The 25,438-nt window shown below is 45.0% G+C and overlaps 1 protein-coding gene across 1 annotated transcript; it reads left to right on the top strand.

Moving 5' to 3' along the window:
• Positions 1–5,975: 5,975 nt before the first annotated feature.
• slc23a4 (solute carrier family 23 member 4) lies at positions 5,976–24,589 on the top strand (the record flags this gene model as incomplete). The annotated part of the gene is made up of 12 exons (XM_084451392.1): positions 5,976–6,023; positions 9,144–9,284; positions 13,008–13,165; positions 18,807–18,966; positions 19,678–19,859; positions 20,190–20,310; positions 20,559–20,715; positions 21,238–21,491; positions 21,963–22,127; positions 22,680–22,788; positions 24,067–24,162; positions 24,351–24,589. The coding sequence occupies 12 exons, from the start codon at positions 5,976–5,978 to the stop codon at positions 24,587–24,589; spliced, it is 1,830 nt and encodes a 609-aa protein (XP_084307518.1).
• Between the last annotated feature and the right edge of the window lie 849 nt (positions 24,590–25,438).

The raw sequence follows: 25,438 nt of genomic DNA, 5'->3' as shown, positions 1-25,438 counted from the left end.
AGTAACTATGCTCTTCTCGGTAGTCCACGTAAACACAGTCTAATCTGAGTTCAAGTCTTGATCCCTGATAGTCCATATCCTTGTAACTGACTGTTCACTATTGTTTGTTTTTGTGCGTGGCTGTAAGCCAGCACACCATAGCTGGCGTTTGTCCGGTTGTCACTCCCTCCCTCCCTCCCTCCGTTGAATGTTGGCCTGCATTTCTCTGTTGGCACCACAAGAGGCAGTAGTCCCAGCAAGCCAAAATAAACAAGGACACCAAAATCAATCTGCAGATTTCCAATGCACAAGTAGAGTAGCGGTGAAAGCAATGGACTCCCACGCAGGAGATTGGGGTTCAAGGCCCCAGTGGGGATGATTTTATGGGACTATACCCCAAACCTTCACATGTTCATCCTTTCACTCCGACCTTTACCCCTTGCCTTATAGGTCAGATCCTGTCCCAACCCCAACCATTATTCTAACCCCAACCAACACTAGGCTGTAAGCCAGCACACCTAGTATAGCGTTTGTCCGGTTATCACTCCCTCCCTCCGTTGAATGTTGACCTGCATTTCTCTGTTGGCACCACAAGAGACACCAAAGACAAGTTGACACCAAAATAAAGAATGACACCAAAATCAAACCACTGCTCTCCACTGCTCAAGTAGAGTAGTGGTGAGAGCATTGGACTCCTACCCTGGAGACTGGGGTAGTGGTGATGACTTTATGGGACTATACCCCAAACCTCCACACGTTCATCCTTTCACTCCAATCTTTTGTATCCCTTACCTTTGTCCAGAAACAGAAGTTGAACCAATTGCAGCAAAATAGCTAACGTTACAGGAATCATCAGTGTAACTGCTTTAGCCACTGACCGCTACCATTAATGTTATGGAAGCTGCTGCTAGTTGTTGTGAGCTCACTGGCTATCCCACTCTTCACCTCCTCCATCACCATCTGGTTCTCCGCCGCAACAGATAAAGACCAGGCCAGACTGCAGCGCATGATCCACTCTGCTGAGAGGCTGATCGGTCGTAAACTCCCATCCCTACGGGACCTGCACGCCTCCAGGGCCCGAAAATGGGCCAGAAAGATCATGGTTGACCGATCCCATCCCGGTCAGTCTCTTTGAACCACTTCCCTCTGGCAGGAGACTGCGGTCCATCTGGACCAGATCCACGCGTCACAACAACAGACTCTTTCCCACGGCCATCAGACTCATTAAGACTCAGACTCAGACTCTATGTCTTTTGCACCACTTGCACTCGACCTCTGATCTTTCCACATACTGTATCTCAACGGCACACACATTGCAGACATTGTATAAAACATTGCTCATCTATCACACCACACTCTGCACACACACTGTACATTCACTCACCACACTCTATTCTGTATATATTGCATACTTTTTTATTGGTATTGTATTTTGTATTTGCACTGTATTTTGTATTTGCACCGTTTTTTGTACTGCATTTGCACTGTCATGTCTTTGCATTGTCCTGTCCTGTCCTGCACCCTGTCCTATGTCGTCTTCATCAGCGTATGCCATACCCTAGTCAGATTCCAGTATGTGTAAACTGTAAACCATATACAGTACATGGCAAATAAACAGATCTAGAGTTGAATCTTGAGTTATCAGGCATCCAGTCCTAGATAGCCGTTAAGAAGCCTTGCAAGGTAGAGTTTACTAAGGTCAAACTGGCAACACACGCTACCGTTTTGGTCTCAGCCTACCTTCCTAACTTGTTCCACCTCTTAGGAACTTGTTGAGTACTGTTGCCTAAAGACTGCCTGTAGATCCATTAAGAGGAGCCATACTTTAGTACAATGTGGAGTCTGCCTCCCTCTGGTGGTTAATGGCCAAGGAGCTGTTCTCATGAAGTCATTCCTGTAGTTTCACAGTTTGTGTGTTTGATGGAACACCATATAATAACTCCATAGAGGTGAACATGTCCAGATTATTATTATTTTTGTCTTTTTGAGTTCTTGTTCTTGTTCAAGAAGTTTTGGAACAAGAACTGAACAAGAACCCATTGGAATCCGGTATCTAGTTGGCACTCTAGGTCTAGTCACTGCTTTTGACGTGTATGACGCATTTAGTTGTTTAATTACAATCTTCAAAGTTCTTTGTTCAGTAGTTGAAGTCGAATCAATAAGGCACTAGTAACCGGATCCAATGCAACAGGCTTTATTGTTTGTTCAGCAGTAACAGACAATAACACCGGTGGGCTCTCGAGAGATATCACACACGACTGACTCGTGACAGCGTCTTATATACCTTCTCATACAGTTTCAATACACATTTATTTTTACATTCATTTTTGAATCAATGTTATCTAATGAACAGTCTCGTTTATGTGAGAGCACCTGTCTTCCCACGCTATGTTGTTCTACTGTTTTCTTGCCTGATTCAATGTTATCTGATTTTAATATAATGTTTCTAATTCTCATTTCCACGTTTCTTTTTGTGATAACACCTGCTTTCCCACGATGCTTCTCGTGACTCCCCCTCCCTCATAAAAACTCTCCTGATACTATTCTGCTGCTCTGGCCTGACTGACTGACAATAGACATATATAATATCATCTTGATTAGAACAAAGGGTTGAGTCTAATAGGCTCTGTGCACCAGCTCCACTACTTCCTTAAAGTCACTTGGCATCTTTATTTCCTGTCCTATATGATTGGATTAAGTGATTAATCAGGTGTGCGGCAGACCCAGCGCACACCTGATTAATCACTTAATCCAATCATATAGGACAGGAAATAAAGATGCCAAGTGACTTTCAGGAAGTAGTGGAGCTGGTGCACAGAGCCTATTAGGGCCTGATCAAATTAATACACGACACTTTCAGCAACAGAAGACCTTTTGTTTTCTGGTTAAAGAATTTAAACTGTTTAAAAATAGGGCAGAGAAATACAATGTTAGACGAGTATCAGAAAGGAAGACAAAGTCCGCCAACCTATTTTTGCTTTTTTGACTCTTGAGTGTGATGATAGGTTAAATGGATTCCACAAAGATGTGTGGTGTGTAATAGATTTCACAGGAGTTATATTTGTTCGGTGGAGAGAGCGGTGAATGGATGTGAACTCTGGACACTGATGACACATCACTAAATCAGCCGGTCATGACACTGACTAACAGTTTTGGTTTTATCCAAATAATCCTCTACTCATGTTTATGTCACGGCTCAGAGGAAGACTTCTAGTACATTCAAATATTCTGTTCTTACAGTACATGAGAGCTACTGTATGCTATGGTTTTGAAATGTTGATTATTCAGCAATCACATAATTTAGAAAATGTTGAGATCTACAAATAAAGACTGAGATTAGATTTTTGGGTGAACTATCCATTTGGGTGAACATGATCTTTCCAGGGTAATGAGAAAAAACGGATATTTGCCTTGGCTGTTCACCTTAGCAGTGCTGATATTCCCAGAAAGCCTTGGGTCACCAAACTACTGCTTCAGTTTTCACTTTGAGGACTTCGATTTATCGTGCTTGAGCCACTTTAAACCAGTCAGTGAAAAATGCATGTGATCGGTCACATACCAGAAAACATTCGTTTTCTGAATTCTGGGTTTTTGGCCTTGACCAATCACAGCCAATTATTTATAAAGTGTACAGTAGCTTATTCGGAACCATTGTACTCTCCTTCATTCATTGTGATTCAGTTATACCACTTGCACGAGCATCATTGTACCAATTATCACAATAAGAGTGTCAAACATCACATTTCTTTATACTTTCATGAATAGAATCCTCACTTCATCCTAACGAAATACTCGTGGAAGAGTGGCAGCTGTTTTTCCATCTCAGCAATTGATCGCTAAACCACCTTTAACCCAAATTCAATTACACGACTGGCCCGACAGTCTACACTACCCACTCTCTCCAGTCTCATTGAAGTCATGTGCTTTAGAGTAATAGTGTGTGTGTATGACTGATGCACATACTGTAAGCCTGTTAGTGACACTCGTGTGAGAGAGGACTGATGAAGACCTGTCCTTATCAGTACACACAGGGACGCACATGTGATGTTGACAGACAGACAGACGAATAGACAGACAGGTCTGCAGAAACAAACAGACGGGCAGATGGACAGACAGACAGGCAAGCAAGCAGGTAGAATGGAACATCCACACACCACATAGTCAGAGAAACTCCTGAAATAATGTACTGTAGCTAAGTATAGCTAGCCATTGTGGATTATGGGGCTAAAATTCATGTGATATCACTTTCCTGGTGCGTTCTCTGCCAGGTCCCAGCTGACCTCAACTTGTTACCATCTTTAAATGATTTCAGTCACAGTGTGACCGGATTAGAGGGCTTAAGGACCTGTTAGGAGTACGCATGAGCATTCATACAGTCTGGACTCCTTAATGAATACTGCACGGCCAGGGTGTGTGTGTGTGTGTGTGTGTGTGTGTGTGTGTGTGTGTGTGCATGCGTGTGTGCGCGTGTGTGATACAAATCTCACTGTGTCTGAGGTAAACTCCGGTCAACCCATATCAACCATATGTCCCTCTGCTTAAGGAATATTACTTAACACTTGCATCGCCACAGTTTATGGGAATGTTCTCTCAGCCCTCATACAGTAGCACAGTAAGAAGAACTCTATTTGGGTCATTAGTTACTGTCTTTATCTCTCTTATCACTTATATACCACAAAAGATACAGCATGTGCTCGAATTGATCGACTGATGTATTTGAAAAAATGTTTAAATACATATACAGTAGTGTGTCGGCCCATTTGGACAACAGTACAGCCATTAAACCATTCTGACATTATAAAACCATTCTGACATGATTCAAATGCAATAAAATCTGGCAACTTGTTTCCATTGTGGTCCTCTTCTGGCAAGCAAGTTGTGCAACACAGATTATCAACTATGTAAGCATGATAAAGTGCATTATAGCTACTGTAGCATGGTCCAGCTGATCTGTCAGTGTAACTCTCCTGTGCTCTCAGGCTCTTGAAGAATATCACTTCTATTGTAGTGCTGGAGGACTGTATCAACCACGATACCAGGTAGTTACTGTATGGCCAGTTGACATCAGCAGTCTCCAGTCTCTCCCACACTTCAGTGATAATATTTACAACTAGAAATGGTGCTTGTAGAGCACAGCCCAGCCCAAACTGTGTCTCTAGCACCCCCACACAGGGAGCTGGCTTCGTTCTAAGTTTTGTTTTCATTTTCATTTTCTGGTTCAAAAAATGAATGGAGGTGAATGGTCGGCTGTGTTTGGGCCGCCCGTGGACCCGAACCATACTTTGGATCTGCTCCAAAATGGGTTCTAAGTTGGACCATGCTACACCCTTCCCCCAAGTATCGTGAAAGTCGGTCCAGTCGTTTTTGCGTAATCCTGCTAACAAACACACACACGCACGCATACACCCACACACACCCACACACACACACACACCCACACACACCCACACACACACCCACGTCCCAGAAAACATTACCTCTCGCCCTGCGCTGTCGCTGGGGCGGAGGTAACTACATGTATAATAGAATCTTTCAATAAAGTAGCTTGACAGATAGATGGACCCTTGTCCTTGAGACAGATAGAGGGAGAGAGAGAGAGAAGAAGAGAGAGAGAAAGAGGGAGAGAGAGATCCATTGCTCTGAGATGTGAGGCTCAGCAGGGCTGGTGAGCTGCTTGTCCCCCTGGCGTAATTGAGTTCACATGAGCGGCTGATAGGAATCATTTCACTCACAATGAGCAACGGCAGTAGTCTCGTGTCTTACCTCTCCCTCTGCCATTCTTTCCCTCCCTCTCTCTCTCTCTCTCTCTCTCTCTCTCTCTCGCTACCTCCCTCCATTTCCACCTCCCCCTTTCTCTCCCTCCTCTCCTCTCGCTGAGGCATACACACAAACACTCACCCAAACAAACACAAAACCACACTTTCTCTGTGTGTGCTGAGCGGTCTCTGTCCTGAAGACCCCCAGCCCAGCGTTCTACCTCCCCCTAGGCTTGAGCTATGACTCCAGAGAAAGAGAGCAATGGTCTGGACAACTATGCTTTCCCTGTGAGTATGAAACTATATAGTTATCTACGACTAGTCATTTACAACTGGACTTTACATCCGTCGGACTGTTTATTAGCTGTGTAGTTGCTGCAATGTATGGGAATAACGTTGATACATTGAACACACCCACAATAGAGAGAATGTTACCATATTGTATTGTTCATAGACACATTTTATAGACATAGATTGACTTAAGGATTGTCTAAGGCCAGACAATGCCACGCTGTGCACATCTTATGCAATACCATATCTGATCGATTACTTTAACAGTTCGCAGCTAAAAAGCATGGCATGCATGGTTAATCTATGGTACTGTATTGTAACTATATGTGTGGTTAGAAGAAAAGTACAGCTTCTGAACTCAAAGCAAAGGAGACACATTTCGTGAGATATTCCTGACTGATCATTGTGTGTGATTTTAGTTCCCACTTACTTAACCAAGGTTTAGGTTTGATATAATGTACTGTATGGTACCATTATCATAACTTAACCTGTAAATGAATAATTTCCCTCAGACTAGATTTTATATTCATCGTGCTACCATGGATACCTGTGAGGACTGTTGACATACTAGTCAACGCTACTGTCACGCTCTCATGTACTCACAGGCTCTTACTGTTACAGTAAGTGTTGGGAGGGGTAGTGTGTGTACTCAGTGTTGATAGCTGTTGTGTGGAGTCAGTAGAGTGGAAGTACAGTAGGTCACCAGCCTTGCTGTGTCTTCAGGTCTTCAGGCTCTTCCCAGATAGCAAGCGGATGTGTAATAATTCTGGGCCATATATGGGCCAGAACTAAGCCACAAGGGCCAGATCTGGCCTGTATATGGCCCAGATCCGCTTGCTATCTGGGTTGATATGAGTTAGGGACGCACGTCGGTGTTTTGACCTCTCAGAAGAATCAGCGAATATGAAACGAGGGGTGATGAAACAGGAAGTTGTCAGTCCACGTCTGCGACTTCATTTGTTTACGTTTGTTTACGTCAGGGCATATTAGCGTTCTGTTCAGGGGTTATCCTGAAACTCAAACGACACTTGTGACATCATATGACGTTGATGATGAGGATAAACTGGGGCGCCAGAGTGTTGAGCTGTGGGCGGATGCCTTCTCAGCTAAACAGCGAGGGGGAAAAGCCCAGGATGTGAACAGAACCAACACAGAGTCAGATGCTGCATCAGTGAGGCCTTGGTACTTCTGTCATTCCTGAGTTGATTGAACAGTAAGGAAGCCTGTTTGGGCCAATCTGATATGGGTAAAGGAGGGGGGCTCAACGCACACTTATATATATGTTTGGAGAGAGGAAAGATCCGCTCACTGATATCTACCGGTTCACTTTATTGTAAAAAACGGCGGACAAAAATGTCATCAATGAATCATTTGTACAATAAAATCTTGGACCAAAATGGGTTTGCTGTATTCAAGAAAAACTTGTTTTCAAAATGACCCATGTACAGTATAGGCAGGTGTAGTGAGGTGTGAGCCTTGATCCTGATCTTGCCTCCCATTGCAGTGCCTTTGGTTTGTAAATAAAAATCATTTTCCAACCGAAAAAAGTTGTTACTCAGGACAACTTGGGCTAGATCTAAAATGCATTCTGTACTGAGTTTGGAAGTAGTTATAAGTTATATTTATATATATGATCATGTGTTGGCTTGATATGGCCTGAACCTGATGGCCAAGAAAGGGGTGGGGGGGGGGGCACAGACCAATTTATGATTGTCTCTTTGTTCTAGAGCAGGCATTCCCAAACTGTGAGGCGGGCCTCCCCTGGGAGGCACCAAAGAAATTCAGGGGAGGCACGGAGGGATGGTTAGAAAAAAAAAAAAGGAAAACATGTTTTTATTTTTTTTCATGTCTATGATTTTAAAGGTCAGAAGATCGAAATAAATAATGGGAGAGATGTATACTAAACTTGTGGATAGTGCAGAGAGAGCCTCCCCCCGCAGGCATGGATGTATTGTGTGAAAACGTCATAACGTTAACTAGCAACAGGTGCCACCGAGCTAACTTAGCTGAGTAACATTATGGGCTAGCTAACGCTGCCTTGCATAATGGACAAATTTCAAATTTGGGGGGGCGCGGGTGTGTCACTGTTTCAGAGGGGAGGTCCACATTGATGGAGTTTGGGAACCCATGTTCTAGACAGTGCCACTGGCTATATATACTGTACTGTGTGGTACAGTACATTAACAGGTTTTTTTGGGGGTGGGGTGGGTTCAGGAGAATCCTCTGTGTAGATTCTAGTAAATTCTTAAAACACTTTTTGCATTTAATCTTTGTAATTTACTGTTTTATTTATTTATTTATTTATTTATTTATTAAAGAACACATTTTGATCTTTGCTTTTTTTACTTCCCGCTCTCTGAAGCAGAACGTTTATTAAAGGTAAGGCAATACTAACCTTTGAACTGGTAAGTTGAGAAAGAGCATTGGGTAGGCTACAGTTTTAAGAAGGGATCGTAAAGTGTATTTCCTGGAATTCATGGTAATAAATTAGAAAGCAACAGTATTTACTCTATATAGGATTTCGATTCCTGTACAAAAGTATCTTAAAACATAAAGTTTCTGCTGGTTGAGGAGCCAGTTCCTAAATCGGTATAGAGGTGCACACATAAGTACCACCCAGCTATTCAATGGTGCTCCGATAGACCCACATCAACTGAGAACCTAATACTGTATATTTGCACAGGGCGGGTAGAGTGCACTGGCTAACTGCTTTAATTAAGGTGGGCCTATCCCCTGAATATTTCATTACAAGAGGGTAGCTCCTGAGGTCTTAACATAATATTGAGTGATAAAGAAGCTAATAAGGTATAGTGTACTGTAGGTGACCCCCTTGTGTCTGTTAGACTCTTAGGAGACTACTGTTGCTACACTAGTCAGTTGTCGACAGAGAGTCTGCGGTTAACTGTAAAGAAACAAAAGTACTGCATGTCTAACTTACTTTGATTTCTCAGAATCAACTTTATTGGCAAACATCCTGTCAGGGTTTCACCTGTTTGTATTGTCTGTGTGTGCGTGTGTGTGTGTGTGTGTGTGTGTGTGTTTGTGTGTGTGTGTGTGTGTGCGTGTGTGTGTGTGTGTGTGTGTGTGTGTGTATGTGTGTGTGTGTGTGTGACGCAGAGCGACAGTCATTTGTGCAACCTGTCAGAGGTGAAGGATGGAGGCGAGTCGGAGCTCTCGGGGGAAGACGACAGGAACAAGCTGGCCTACTGCGTCACCGACATCCCTCCTTGGTACCTCTGCATCATCCTGGGCATCCAGGTACTTCACTTCAATAGACTTGGCCTGATTTCTACCCCACTCCATGCTAGGAGTTTACAGATACCCCATTGGGTCACACAGGCTGGTCCACACTGAGGCTGGTCCTCGGGATCCCATTGATTTGATTAGTCCGCCTAATCAATCGGATCAGAGCACAACTAACCCGGTTTCTCGTGAAGGATGAGAGAAATTTAAAGGAAATCATCACGTCACGAGGACCTCTGGCAGACCTTAACATTCTCGGAGATTAAGCTCCAGTCAGGTGAGATGGACATGGGTTGTGTAGTGGCACTTGTTAATTCTTGCTGTCACTATTGGTGTTTGCTGGTGTTATATGCTGTTCTTGTCTAGTGTTGTTACCGCTATTGTGTTTCTTAATGCCATACTTGTAGTTAACCACGGGGGGGGGGGGGGGGGGGGCGAGGTAGGCAGGTCATCTCCATCAAGCAGGTTTATCTCTCCAATACCATTGGGGCGGCGGTATAGCTCAGGAGGTAGAGCGAGTCGTTCAGTGATCGTAGGGTTGGTGATTCGAATCCCGGCTTCTCATGACTACCTGTCGAAGTGTCCTTGGGCAAAGACACTGAACCCCAAATCTCTCCCAATGAGCAGGCAAGCGCCTTGCATGGCAGCTGCCGCCATTGGTGTGTGAATGGCGCTCCGGGCCCGTGTTACAACTGGATGGGGAGCGCATTACAAATGCAGTACCTATACCTATATACAGCAGTGATAGGCCTGATCACCAACAATGGTGAGAGGGTCTACCTGGAGGAGGTGAGGCCCCTGACCCAGTGGTGTCAGGAAAACAACCTCCATCTGAACGTCGGCAAGACAAAGGAGATGCTGGTGGACTTTGGGAGGAAGCAGGAGAGGAACTACATCCCTCTAATCATCAACGGGACCCCTGTAGAGAGAGCGGACAGCTTCAAGAACCTTGGCGTCCAGATCACCAAGGACCTGACATGGTCAACACACATAGACACTGTGGTGAGGAAAGCACGTCAGAGACTGGACCACCTCAGACTACTGAGGTAATTCAGAGCGTCCCACCAGATTTGATGGAGCTTCTACTCATGCATGATCGAGAGCATCCTGACTGGGAATATCTCCACCTGGAACGGGAACAGCAGCTCTCAGGATCGAACACATGGTGCCCACCGGTCCACAGACCACAAAAAACCAAGTGCACACACAACACCAGCCAGGTCACAGACCACAGAGGAACTCCTCGTAATCATCGAGCTGAAGGCCTGTAGCAGTGTCCGTAGTGCCACAAACAGATCCCCACTACCCCGCTTATTCTAAGTGTACCACCCGGTCATTACACTGCGCTACTGTAGCTCGAGCAAGGTTACGCCACACATGCACGCCATATAACTACCTCACAGAACTGCTACAAACAGTTCTCAGTTACTCCTCCCTATCATAGGCTAGGCTAACCAAGGCTAGGCTAGGCTAGGCTATGGATAAGCTATACTATAGCTACAGTAGACTAAAACTAGAGCCCCTTCACTCTACATCTCTTCAGCGAATGGGGAACCCCACGCAGCTACGTAGTCTGCATGTGAGACCATGCACACCCAAGCTAATCCTATCTGGCTACTCTCGCAGAGTGCATTCCCTTTAGCAGGCTTAAGTGACCAGGGGCGCTCCCCAAAATGCAGATGAGCTACAAAACCGTTGCTAATTAGCCTACAGCAAGCCCTCCAGCTATACCTGCATGTAATATACTGTAACAAGCTACCGTTCCCAAACAGAAAAGCTACCGTTCCCAAAAGGAAAACACTGCACTGCCCTATTTATAGATCTACTGTATCAAAAGCATTCGATACAGTTGACGATTCTTGTCTTACATAGGTTATACTGTATTGGTTTTGACACAAAGACTCGCAGCTGGTTTTAGAGCTATTTATCTGAGAGATCTCATTGTGGGAAAACAAGTAATGCGTAGTCAGAATTTCTGTCCATCACAAAAGGAGTCCCGCAGGGATCCATTCTGGGCCCTGTCTTATTTTTCATTTAAATCAATAATATTGTTTCGTCCATAGGTATTTGTCAGGGTCATCTCTATGCGGATGACACTGTTATTTACTGTATTGCTGACTGCTCAGCAGGCCACAGAGAGCCTGCAACTCTCTTTCATTACCCTGCAAGGTACATTTATGGATCTTAGATTGGTACTTAATGCTTATAAATCTAAATTCATGCTGTTTTCTAGAGACAAACATTATTCACGATGGTCTCCATATTTCCACAGTGAATGGTTTTTATATTGAGAGAGTTACTGAGTACAAATATCTTGCCATTTGGCTCGATGAGAAGTTTACATTTAAGTACCTTGTGTCATGGAAATTTCTGTAACAAAGTATTGTTCAGGAGAGAGTTGAATGCCAACTAAGTTTAACAAAGTTTATTACATACAACACACACAAGCAACACAATAGCCACACACAATACATACAAACAGCACAATAACATACAAACAAAAATACAAACAACCCAAATCCCCTGTCTGACAGGGGACCGTCAAAACTCAGTTGCTTCATGCACACAGCAGTCTGTAATGTGAGAAATGGCAGCCCAGATCTGTAGTTACAGTAAGCTTTATACAGTCAAAGAGAGCAGCAGAGCAGACTTGGCATCTGAGTTACTGTACGCCTCCCCCCCCAGCCTAGCTGGATTCCTGTTTTATTGACAGAGAGAGGGTTGGTGGCGAGGACCATGTGAGGGAAGATAATCAAGGGTGCTTAGGTCTACAAACATAAGATAGTAGATGCACAATATTATTTTCCATGCAAGGAATGAGAGGTCAGTTCTAACTGGCCAAAACAACATACAGTCTGTTAAATTACTTCAACTAAGGTCTAATATGTTAAAGGAGTTTAAGATCTAATAATAGAATGGAACAGAATTTCCATTACACATGTAGATAACCTTGTCAGTAAGTTGCAGCAGAAAATTGATTTCTTGTATAGGAACAGAGACAACTTCTCAAGGATTAGTAGAAAGAGAGTTATTGAAGCAGTTTTTCTATCTGTCTTGGATTACAGAGATGTAATCTACAGGCATGCTACTTCTTCTATTTTTAAACCCTTAGATTCTGTATACCACTCTTCCCTCAGGTTCATTACTGGAGATAGCTACAGCTCTCACCACTGTCCTTTACAACAAGGTTGGGTGCTCCTCCTTGGTGGAGAGATGGTACTGGCATCTGTTCATATACAACCATCAACCATTTTATATCTCCTCACTGTTGAATTGGTCCTTTGGATCTCATCACACTCGTTCCAGTGTACTTTGGATTACAGTGTACACTAAGTGATTAATCAGGTGTGCGGCAGACCCAGCGCACACCTGATTAATCACTTAATCCAATCATATTGGACAAGAAATAAAGAAGACTTTCAGGAAGTAGTGAAGCTGGTGCACAGAGCCTATTAAAAACAAAGACAGTCCAGGACTGAGGGCATCGGGAGACGGACGTATAGGAGGGGGGATGTAGAACAGACGATTGGAAAGAAACAACAGTGGTGCAATTACAATGAGACGGCTAGTTCCAACAGGTGGGTTTTGAGGTGGGATTCGAACGTGGCGAGTGTCCGTTGAATCAAACTGACGTGTGTGTGGAGGGAGGGAGTTCCAGAGCCTGGGGGAACTTTTTTGCCTGACTCTATTTCTCTCTCTCCCTCTATCTCCTCCCACCCTCTACGCCTCTCTCCGTAGCATTGCCTGACAGCGTTTGGTGGTATCATAGCCATCCCCCTGATCCTGTCCCAGGGCCTGTGTTTGCAGCATGACGGGCTGACCCAGAGCCACCTCATCAGTACCATCTTCTTCGTCTCTGGCCTCTGCACCCTGCTGCAGGTCACCTTCGGAGTCAGGTGAGGAGGGCACTGCAGGAGGGTGGGGGTTGTTGGGTTGGGGACAAGGGGGGGGGGGGCAGAGGCTCAGAGTCCAGGGACAGGGGCAAGGTCCAGGCCATGAGCAGAGGGCGAACGGATAAGAACATAATATGCAGGCTGTAAGTTTGTGGTAAAAACTGTCAGCTGAAATACTTTTTTTTTTTTATAATAAAGAGTAATTTGCATGAGGGTTGGCAGTTTTGCTAGGGGCAGATAAATTGACTGAATCGGGTTTGTTTTCCTCTCCTGTACCTTATCCTACAGATACTGTTCTGATCGCTAACGTTTTTAGCATAGCCTAAGTGAATGGAGTAGAACATAGCTAAAATTAGCATCATGGCTCGTGGCCATTTTCTGACTGCATGTGAGATGACGAAATGGCAAACAATATTTTTGGTTCATTATGAGACTGTGGCGGGACATGAAGCTAGTTACTTTACCTAGCTAAATAGAGATACTGTAAGATACAAATGCTTGTCGTCCTGTACCATACCGTGCTGGTCAATGGAAAAGCCCCATATCTGTTCCAAGCTAGATGGTAGCATTGATTCTAAGGCCGCACGCCCGCGGTTGTGGGGTTGTAGGGTTGTGGAGGGTACAGGCAGAGAGACATGCAGATGCAGCATGGAGAGAGAGACAATAGAGCATGCAGAGTCAATGCAAAGAGTAGTCCCTTCAGATTACATCCACGCACTCATAGCTATGCCCATATTTCTCAATACATGATGTGAATGGCAGTATCATCTTGATACAGTATCTGATGAATACATTCAGGCAGGGTTGTTAAGGATTACTGGGGGTGTTGTTATGCAATCTTCAGTCAAAGCACTGCTACAGGTAGGTAGGTAGGTAGGTGGGTAGGTAGGTATGTACTGTAGGTAGTTAGGTAGGTAGGTAGGTAGGTACTGTAGGTACTGTAGGTAGGTACAGTAGGTAGGTAGGTAGGTGGGTAGGTAGGTATGTACAGTAGGTAGGTATTGTAGGTACTGTAGGTAGGTACAGTAGGTAGGTAGGTAGGTTGGTAGGTAGGTATGTACTGTAGGTACTGTAGGTACAGTAGGTAGGTAGGCTAGAGTAGGTAGGTAGGTACATTTAAATAAACAGTTACAGTAGATACAATATATACACAAATGCAAATAAACAACAGTGTAACAAAAATAAACAAGTGTAAAGTAATTAGGAATTATTGACAATAAGAGGGAATGGAGAGAGACCGTAAAAGTATCAGAACTGAATCATTCTGTAGTCCAGTTTCTTGGTGTTGGTGAACAGGACACCCTCCCCCCGGACTGTCTTTCCCTTTTTGGACGAAAGCATAGATACAGAGGATCGGGGGGAACTTCCATCAAAAGCACAGTTCTCCAGTGCACCACCCTTTTGCCTTTGTAGAGGTCAGGGAGCAGGTATCACTTTAACAAGATTAACCCAGCTGTGCCATCTGATTAACCAGCTGGAGCAGTTAGCCTACAAGCTGTTCCCCCTCCCCCTCATCTTCTCCTGTCCTGACTTGTGTTAGCCTGTTATCCAGGTCAGTGTGTCCAGGAGGCTAATGTCACACAATACAATAAGATATTCTGTCCTGGAAATCCCTGCGCTGTCAAAACCTTTACACAGTCAAGCCTACAGTACAAGTCTGCACTCCCCTTTTACCTTTGCCATGTGTTATTACGTTACAGACTTTTTCTACAATAGATTGAGTTCATTTGTTGTCTCAAAATTCTACACAAAATAGCCCATAATGAAAGTGAAAACAGGTTTTTAGACATTTGTGCTAATTTATTAACCTAAATGTTAATATCATATGTACACAAGTGTGCACACCCTTTGATATGACACTAAAAAGTGAGCTGAGGTGCATTTTGTTTCCACTGAGATACTGCTTGAGATGTTTCTACAACTTAATTGAGTACCACCTGTGGTCAATTCAATTGATTGGACATGATGAATTTGGAATTGCCAACACCTGCCTATATAAGGTCCTACAGTTGACAGTGTATGTCAGAGCAAATTCCAAGCCATGGAATTATCTGCAGGCCTCAGAAACAGGATTGTGTCAAGGCATAGATCTGGAGAATGGTAAAGGAAAACATCTGCAGCCTTACAGGTCCTAAAGAGCACAGTGGCCACCATCATTCACAAATGGAAGAAGTTTGGAGCCACCAAGAATCTTCCTAGACCTGGCCACCCGGCCAAACTGAGCAATCGAGGAAGACGGGCCTTGACCAGAGAGGTGAGCAGGAACCTGAGGGTCAGTCTGACAGAGCTCCAGCGTATCCTTGTGGAGATGGGAGAATATTTCAGAAGATCAACCATCCAGGCAGCACTCCACCAATCAAGCCTTTATGGTCTGGTTGGCCAGACGGAAGGCACTCCATAGTAAAAGGCACATGACAGCCCACTTGGAGCTTGCCAAAAGACACTAGAGAATTATCAACATGAGAATCAAGATTATCTGGTCTGATTAAACCAAAATTTAACTTTTTGGCCTGAATACCGAGCGTCACATCTGGAGGAAACCAGGCAGTGCTCATCACCGGACTAATACCATCCCTACAGTGAAGCATGGCGGTGGCAGCATCATGATGTGGGGATGTTTTTCAGGAGCAGGGCGACTAGTAGGGGAGAGCCGGGACGAAAGTAACACTTTTTCGTTTGATCCAATTTACTTCGAAATTAATAGAGGTAGAGATTCCATGTTTTATGACACACAACTTGCACACGTCCTTCACTATTATTGACTAATTTCCGTTCTAGGATATATGAGTTTCACATAAATAGGCTGGGAACATACCGAGTGGAATGTTACTTTCGTCCCTATGGAGCGGGACGAAAGTAACACAACAGTGGGGCGGAAGTAACAGCAACGAAGGGTCCTCGTATCTCTGTATTTCAGGATTGTAAGTCTCTTTACTATCAATACATGTACTATTACACATAACACATATATTATTATACACAATATAATGTTTGTATAGATTAAATAAATGCTATAAATTCGAAATCCATACAGCGCACAGACAGCTGCCCAGCTATGACCTCATATGCTGCCTGTTTGCAGGTTTCTTGGAAGAATAACCCTCTCCTGGTCTACCTCACCCTAATTCTCGGCATATTCTGTAAATGTAACAAGATAAATGCATTGTAAGTCACTGTCAAATATCACAGAGCGAAATAGCTATTGTTACTTTCGCCCCGCAGGCTACTGTTACTTCCGCCCCTCTCCGCTCTCCCGTCACTTATCCCTGGCTAGTCTCCAAGACTTCATCGCATGAAACTTAAAACCTATGCTATCATTTAGTCACTAGATGTCTTAAGAAAACTACATATGTTTACAAACTTAAACAAGTAAACACAATTCTACAATCGAAAAATACTTAGGGGACCACTTTTTTACTTATGGCGCTTAAAAACGTTTTCCTGCTATAGCTCCACCAAACAAACTCGGTTGGTGCCGAAATTTTGTATGAAGCTAAGGCACTGGTATATGCATGTACAAACGTAACCACGTCTTCGAGGTTGCCGTAGTTTTAGAAAAAATGCGCGTGTTACTTTCGTCCTTCGTTACTTTCGTCCCGGCTCTCCCCTAGTCCTGATGGAGGGAAAGATGAATGCAGTACACCGAAATCCTTGAAGAAAACCTGCTCTAGAGCGTCTAGACCTCAGACTGGGGTGAAGGTTTTACGTTCCTAAATGACCTACTGTATTTTTGTCAGTAAAATAAAATATTTTCTAAACTTGCTTTCACTTTGTCATTATTGGGTATTGCGTGTACATGTTTGAGGCAAAAAATGAACTTAAATATATTGTAGAGTAAGTCTGTAACGTAATAAAACGTGGAGAAGGTGAAAGAGGTGTAGACTTTCCAGCTTGACTGTATAGTAGCTCTGCTGTTGATGAGTTTGGTCAGTTCAGTGGTTGAGAGAGAGTACTTGAATTGAGTTTGTTTACGATAGATTGATTGATTGATATAGATATGAACTTAGGTGAAGTTAGGCCAGGTGGTTCTTATCAATGCTGAAGTTAAACTGGGCGGTTCTTATCAGTTACCTCAGCCTTTTATGGCAAGATAGTTGTCAATTATAAAGTTAAAGGTTAAACCACATTAGTCTGCCTGTTCAATACACGTGAATCATTAAAGTTGACTTCAGTCCAAGATCAAAGTAGAAAACATGCTTGAAGGACCTTCTGCATTTCTCCTTTCAGATGTTTAGATTATTTAGTTCAGACTATTTGGCTCTGCCGAAAATGAGGGTCTCCCTCAGTGGACTCCAGGTTGAAATAAAGGCTTGAAAAGAAAAATCTAGATACATCCCTTTTAATCTGCTCAAATCAAACTGAATCAATGTCTTTGTTTTCTTGCTTAAACGCTAAAAGTGGCATTAGTCCAGAACTAGGTGGAGAGTTAAAGTCCCGATGATTATCGCACACCTGAGTGTGTGAAATTTGTTCTCCGCATTTGACCCATCCCCTGGGGGAGCGGTGAGCAGCAGCGGTGCCGCACTCGGGAATCATTTGGTGATTGTAGCCCCCCAATTCCAACCCTTGATGCTGAGTGCCAAGCAGGGAGGCAATGGGTACCATTTTTATAGTCTTTGGTATGACTCGGCCGGGAATCGAACTCCCGACCTCCCGGTCTCAGGGCGGACCCTCTAACCACAAGGTCACTGAGCTGGTCAGAGAGTGTTATGAGAGGTGTTACTGTAGGTCTGTACCTTCCAGCCCTGCTCCGGTCCAGCCTGGCCCAGATATCAACACCACAATAGGATTAGGTTGGAATTTCCATCTCGTTAGCTTTGGAATCTGGCTCACTTTAAATCCACACATTCCCCAGGCTTAGCACCACTGATGCTTTCTTGTCGCCCTGCAAATACCTGGAGGTCAGCTGTGGGGAAACAGTAGACTTGTTGAGCTGGCTGGTCTCAAGGGGGGGGGTGGAACACAACACAGATCTGACCTGCACTATGACTTTGATATGATGTGAGAATGCACACGAGCTGCTGATTAATGGAAAGGCATTTAATTAATGGAAAGGCATTTGATTAACGGAAAGGCATTAGAGAATTGAGAAAAAAAACTGCACACTTGCGTTTAGTGTTCTCTGTATTTTGCCGAGTCTCTTTGAGGAGATTTGTTATGATGGGGCTATGCCTAAGAATCAATGACCACGGTATAACCAGTCTAGTTGGGTCTAGAGAGAGAGAGAGAGAGAGAGAGAGAGAGAGAGAGAAACCAAAACCATGTGCTGTGGGCCAGACTTTTTTGAACTGGGTTGGATCAGTTTTAAGGGCCCAAATCAGGCTTCAGACAGACAGAGGCTGCCCTCTGACGATTTCTGACGACCCTCTCCCCTCTGTAGATATGAAGGAGCACTTGGTTGATGAAAGGTCAGTGTCAACAGGAATGAATAAAGGCAAAGGGTACCTCCCCTATGAGCACTAGGGCGCTCTCTTGAAGGGAGGATACTACCCGTCACAATATGACAAATATGCGAGATTTATTATTATTATGATGTTATAACTCTATTTCCCCTCATCTCTGCCTCCCTCTTCCTCTCGTTCTATCTGACTCCCTCTCTCTCCTTCCGTCCCCCCCCCTCCACTGCTTTAACCCACCCTCCCAGACTGCCCATCCTCCAGGGGGGGACCTTCACCCTGCTGGCCCCCTCCATGGCCATGCTCTCCATGCCAGAGTGGACGTGTCCAGCCTGGACGCAGAACGCCAGCCTGGTCAACACGTCCTCGCCCGTCTTCGTGGAGGTGTGGCAGAGCCGCATGCGTGCAGTGAGTCCCCTTCTGAGAGAGGTGGAGCTAACTGAGAGAGGCGGAGCTAACTGAGAGAGGCGGAGCTAACTGAGAGAGGCGGAGCTAACAGAGAGGGGCGGAGCTAACAGAGAGGGGCGGAGCTAACTGAGAGAGGCCGAGCTAACAGAGAGGTGGAGCTAACAGAGAGGTGGAGCTAACTGAAAGAGGCGGAGCTAACTAAGAGAGGTGGAGCTAACTGAGAGAGGTGCAGCTAACTGAGAGAGGTGGAGCTAACAGAGAGGTGGAGCTAACTGAAAGAGGCGGAGCTAACAGAACAAGGTGGAGCTAACTGAGAGAGGTGGAGCTAACTGAGAGAGGTGGAGCTTACTGAGAGAGGTGGAGCTAACAGAGAGGTGCATCACCGCCACACCACCTGTACAGGAGCGTGACACATAGATGGATGGACAGACAGACAGACAGACAGACAGACAGACAGACAGACAGACAGACAGACAGATAGATAGATAGATAGATAGGTACAGTAGATAGATAGATAGATAGATAGATAGATAGATAGATAGATAGATAGATAGATAAATAGATACAGTAGATAGATACAGTAGATAGATAGATAGATAGATATATAGATAGATAGATAGATAGATAGATACAGTAGGTAGGTAGATAGATAGATAGATAGATAGATAGATAGATAATGATGACTTTTCCCTCTCTCTCTGTTCCCCACAGCTGCAGGGCTCCATCATGGTGGGCTCTCTGTTCCAGGTTCTGGTGGGGTTCTCCGGCCTGATCGGTCTCTTCATGCGCTTCATCGGCCCGCTCACCATCGCCCCCACCATCTCTCTCATCGGCCTCTCCCTGTTCGACTCCGCCGGCACCAGCGCCGGCAACCACTGGGGCATCTCCACCATGTACGTGACCTCTCAGTGACCCCCGGCCATTTGAGTCTGATTCACGGGTCTTACCCAGAACCTCAGGCCTTCTAGAACCTCTTTCTAAAGGGGCGTTCAGAGTTCTGGTTCTGGTTCAACACACTCGATGATAACCAAGAAAGAGGTCGTCAGTAGAAGCAGGTGTAGCGGAGAATAGAAGCCTACCCACAATAGAACCCTCCAGCAGCACCATGTTTGGTACCACCCACCCCACAGTCTCCACACTAGGTACCCACTGACTGTAGCACATTAATCCACCACTAGGGGGTGCAATCTGAGTGTTTTTCTCTCTCTCCCACACTGCCGCAGGACAACAACACTCATCATTGTGTTCTCCCAGTACCTGCGCCACATCCCTATCCCGTTCCCCACATACAGCAAGACCAAGAAACTACACACCTCTAGGATATACATCTTCCAGATCCTGCCTGTAAGTCCAGTGAAGACAAACGTTTGACCAACATTCCTCCTTACCTATCAGGAACTTCAAATATACACTCAGATTCTGTTTTCTAGATATGTGACCGATCTTCCTTCAAATGCCTTAGGGTGGGCTTTGATCAGTGTGTTATGCGGCAAACCAAACGAAAAGAAGAGACGAGACATGCGTTCCTGGTGTGTGGTGTGTCTGTGTGCGTATTGCAACGTATGTGTGTGTGTGTGTGTGTGTGTGTTCAGGTGCTGCTGGGCATCACCCTGTCATGGCTGATCTGCTACATCCTGACCATATATAACGTCCTGCCCTCTGACCCTGCCCAGTACGGACACCTGGCACGCACCGACCTGAAGGGAGACGTGATGGGCCAGGCGCCCATGTTCAGGTTCCCTTACCCAGGTAGGAGGGAGAGACCAACACTTGATCTCACTTGATTTGGCCCGGCGGCGAGATTACTTTTCGTAACTTTTTTAGCAAGAACCCCATAGAGTTAGGGGTTAAGGTTAGGGTGAGGGTCAGGTGTAGGGTTAGGGTTAGGGTTAGGGTTAGGGTTAGGGGTTAAGATTAAGGTTAAGGTTAAGGTTAGGGTCTTCCTTAACCATGGGTTAGGGTTAGGGCGCAATAGAATTCATAAAATAGTCCTAAAAATGCCAACCCGCCCACCTGACACCTGACGACAGATAGAAAGGAAACATTCACACAACTGTACGACATCAGGTGTCAGGAGTTCAGCCCCGACAAAACGTAGCAAACGTTGGAACGCTCTGCTGATTGAGTAACGCAGAGAAAACGTGTCGTTCAACCTGGAAAACGTAGCAAAACAATGACCGCTTTGCAGCGTTCTGTCGGGGCTGAACTCACCCCAGGTTGAAGAACCGCCGTACCGCACATCAGATCACCTGATACTGACTCTCCAATCAGGACAGTGGGGCGTACCAACTGTGAGTCTGGCGGGGGTGGTCGGGATCTTGGCTGGCGTGATATCCTCCATGATCGAGTCTGTGGGAGACTACCACGCCTGCGCCAGGCTGTCGGGCGCCCCTCCGCCCCCCAAACACGCCATCAACCGGGGCATCGGCATCGAGGGGCTAGGCTGTTTGCTGGCTGGAGCCTGGGGCACAGGCAACGGCACCACCTCCTACAGCGAGAACGTGGGAGCACTGGGCATCACTAAGGTGAGGGGGGTCAAGATACACTATACAGTTTGTCTAAGATGGTAAATGGACTGCACTTATATAGCGCTTTTCCACCTTAGCGGCACTCAAAGCACTTTACAATGGCCTCTCATTCACCCATTCACACACCAATGGCGGTAGCTGCCATGCAAGATGCTAACCTGCTCATTGGGAGCAATTTGGGGTTAGGTGTCTTGCTCAAGGACACTTCGACATGTGGACAGTTGGAGCTGGGATTCGAACCACCGACCCTTCGATCACTGAACGACCCGCTCTACCAACTGAGCTACAGCCACCCCAACGAGATAGACAATTCAATTTCTAATGTGTCAAAATCCTCTTTCAAAGCAGGATATCCGTTGAATAATATGGTTATGTAATCTATAATGAGCTTACAGCTGTAGTTAGGGTATGGTACTGAACATGTGACATACTGTAAACTCAACACCTGGATGTTGTACATGTTTCCAGGTTGGCAGCCGCATGGTGATCGTGGCCAGTGGAGTCCTGATGGTCCTCATGGGGGTGTTTGGTAAAGTGGGGGCCATCTTCACCACCATCCCCACGCCTGTGGTGGGAGGCATGTTCATGGTCATGTTTGGGGTCATAGCCGCAGCAGGAGTGTCCAACCTACAGGTGAAACATTTTACGTCACATAATGACAAACAACTTTATCTGTGTCGTAGTGACAAGCTGGGGTTGAGTAATAGAGAGAGAGAGAGAGAGAGAGAGAGAGAAAGAGAAAGAGAGAGAGAGAAAAAGAGAGAGAGAGAAAGAGACAGACAGAAAGAGGGAGAGAGAACGAGATAAAGAGAGAGAGAGAGAAAGAGAGAGAAAAAAAGGGTGAAGAGAAAAAGTTAGTCTTCACCAAATGTTTTTGTTCGCGTATGGATCAAATGAATCACCGGTTTGGATGAGTTATCTATAGGTTTTTTTCACCTTAGTGTATGTTGTCTATAACAACAAACATTCGACTACATTAACCATCCACTCACCTTCACCCTAAACCTGACCAGCTGTTGCAGAGCAAGAAAGTTGCTGATAATTAGTCTGACAGCTATAGGTCATTAACAGGGCCAGCTACTACACATACATCAAGTTGACCGCAGTTGTCAACGCTGTGATGAACATTGTCCCGTACATTTTCATCACGCAGACATTAACTAATCCGTCCTGTTTGCTCTCCAGTATGCAGATATGAACTCCTCCAGGAACATCTTCATTTTTGGCTTCTCCATGTTCTCTGGCCTGGTCATCCCCAACTGGATATTCAAGAACCCCAAAGCCATAGCTACAGGTACAGGGGTTATTTGGTGTGTGGGCCTGATTTCAATGAGCTGACCTTTGCAGAATAGGCTCTGTGCACCAGCTCCACTACTTCCTGAAAGTCACTTGGCATCTTTATTTCCTGTCCTATATGATTGGATTAAGTGATTAATCAGGTGTGCGGCAGACCCAGCGCACACCTGATTAATCACTTAATCCAATCATATAGGACAGGAAATAAAGATGCCAAGTGACTTTCAGGAAGTAGTGGAGCTGGTGCACAGAGCCTATGTGGGAAAAGCTTCTACCAGCAATGTTTCCATCTAGGGCTGCTCGATTATGGCAAAATTCATAATCACGATTATTTTGATTGATATTGAGATCACGATTATTAAACACGATTATTCATTGAATTTTTTTTTTTAATCAAAAGTTTTAACATTTTCTCAACAAATCAAATTATTGACTGATAACAATTAATTTATTAAATGTTGACAGTGGCTTTTCTTTTTAACAATGTTCTTTGGGAGACAAATAGTGAACCTTGACCTTGAAAATAAATAGAATAAAAGCTCCAAAACTGATAAATAAAGAAGCTTCAAAGCACCGCCACCACCACAGAAGAAGACTACCTCGGAAAAATAATTTCACTCGGACAGAACGCGTCTAAATAGGTTATTTAATGGTAGCGCCGAGGCTTCAAAAACCAGCATTTGTTAAAATAGACCCTTTTGCTTAGGTGAGTGACGTTTCATGTTTATCTGACACTTGTAAATATGAGCGCCTCTCCTAACTAGGCCGACACCGATTTATTTTGACGGCAAAGTGAATGGACCAGCAAAGGACTGTTGTCTGGCATGAGTGAGCGGAATGCACTGAGAAGGGCTACTTTGAGGGGCAGCTACGACTGTGTAGCAAATTTTACGTGTCAACTTGGTCCAAATCTGTCTCCGCGAACCCATAGTGTTTCCAGACCACTGACGTGGTTTTAGCTCTCTTGTCCACCTCTCTTTCTGCTGCCATAATCTTCTTCTTGTCGCGCTTTGTTCGAGAGGAGCATGCGTGCGCCTCGATTGACAACGTCTCGCTTTGAAGTGTTTGTTTTGGGGCTTTGGGGGGTGGGGGGGGGGGGGGCGGGGTCAAGCACAGTATAGCTCTGCAGTGTAGGGTGCACTTGATTTTTGCAAAATCGTTTTATGGCGATTATTTAGTTTTAATGATCGTTGACAGCCCAAATCGTAATCTAGATTAAAATCCGATTAATCGAGCAGCCCTATTTCCATCCCCTCTCCCCTCCTCTCTGGTCCAGGTGTAGTGGAGCTGGACCAGGTGTTGCAAGTGCTGCTGACAACCAGTATGTTTGTGGGCGGCTTCTTTGGCTTCTTCCTGGACAACACCATACCTGGTAAGACTCCGTATTCAATCAACCAGCCAACCAATCATTTAATCAATCAGCCAATTAACTAGACAAGTAATCAACCAACCAATCAGTCATTTAACCATTAAATCATAAACTCAAAACACAATCATCTCTGTGATATTCCTGGCATGTGGTATGAAGTCATTCTAACACCTCTGTCCTGTGTCCCTAAGGAACCAAGCGTGAGCGCGGCATCATAGCGTGGAACCAGGCCCATCAGGAGGACCAGAGCAACACGCTGGAGAGCGAGGAGGTCTACAGCCTCCCCTTCGGTATCAGCTCCCACCTCTCCTCCTGCTCCTGGCTCCGCTACGTGCCTTTCTGCCCTCCCAACCCCGCCCACTCCCTGGACCTGACCAGTGCTAATGAGAAGCCCGACCCCCAAAATACCGTTATAGCAGAGGCTCTGTGAGCTCTCTGAGCTGGTCGTGACACCGGCTGAAACAACAAACAGAGGCAGCTCCCCCTACAGGAAGAGCATGGACCTGCAGGTCTGCTCTACACAGACTCTATACTACTGTAAAATCATTGTATGAATCCAGTGCTTTATCATTTTCTTTGTTGACCCAGCAGCGCCGCAGTGTGGGGGGCTTTAGATCGACCCCGGTACGTTAGTACGTATGCGCGTACATATGTCAGGCACACATGTACTGAAGCCCGCCACCTGGGGGCGCCACCACAATTCGTTTTGACATTTTGCTTTGCACATAAAAAAAAAAGATGCTTGGTGTCTCAGTAAAAGTATAATCTATTCTACCCAGGACCCCATCTACTACTGGTGCTTATTCTTAATTAGACTGTGTGAATGCATTGATCCACTATGGCGCAGTAACACTATACAGACAGCAGAGGGAGACATAGACCAAATGAACGGTAGATTATCATTCCATTTTATTGCATGGCCGTAGGATTCTCATAGGTTAGTATTGGGGTTAGGTGCATTGTGGGTACAATTAGCATTAGCTATAGTCGTTATATTCATAACATAGAACAGATTACTCTTATTTGGTACAGTAGTTCGATCATGTTGGGTAGACCAGAGATTAGATCAGAGAGAGTATGGCTAGCCCACTCCACTTAGACATTTAACAACTGTACATGCTGACAACATGCATCATGGGTAGGGGGCACAGCTACACTGTGCACCAGTTTTGTCATTGCATTTGCTATTTTCTTCTTGTATACTGTAGGTATGATTTGTATTTTGCTCACAGACTTGGACTGATCAGGGAGTGTGCTAAAGAAAGTTTTTGGGTTTTAT

The sequence above is a fragment of the Borostomias antarcticus genome, assembly GCF_949987555.1.
Source record: "Borostomias antarcticus genome assembly, chromosome: 16".
NCBI classification, from domain to species: domain Eukaryota; kingdom Metazoa; phylum Chordata; class Actinopteri; order Stomiiformes; family Stomiidae; genus Borostomias; species Borostomias antarcticus.
The sequence above is the reverse complement of the archived record's forward strand: the minus strand, read 5'-3'. Positions and strand labels throughout refer to the sequence as shown.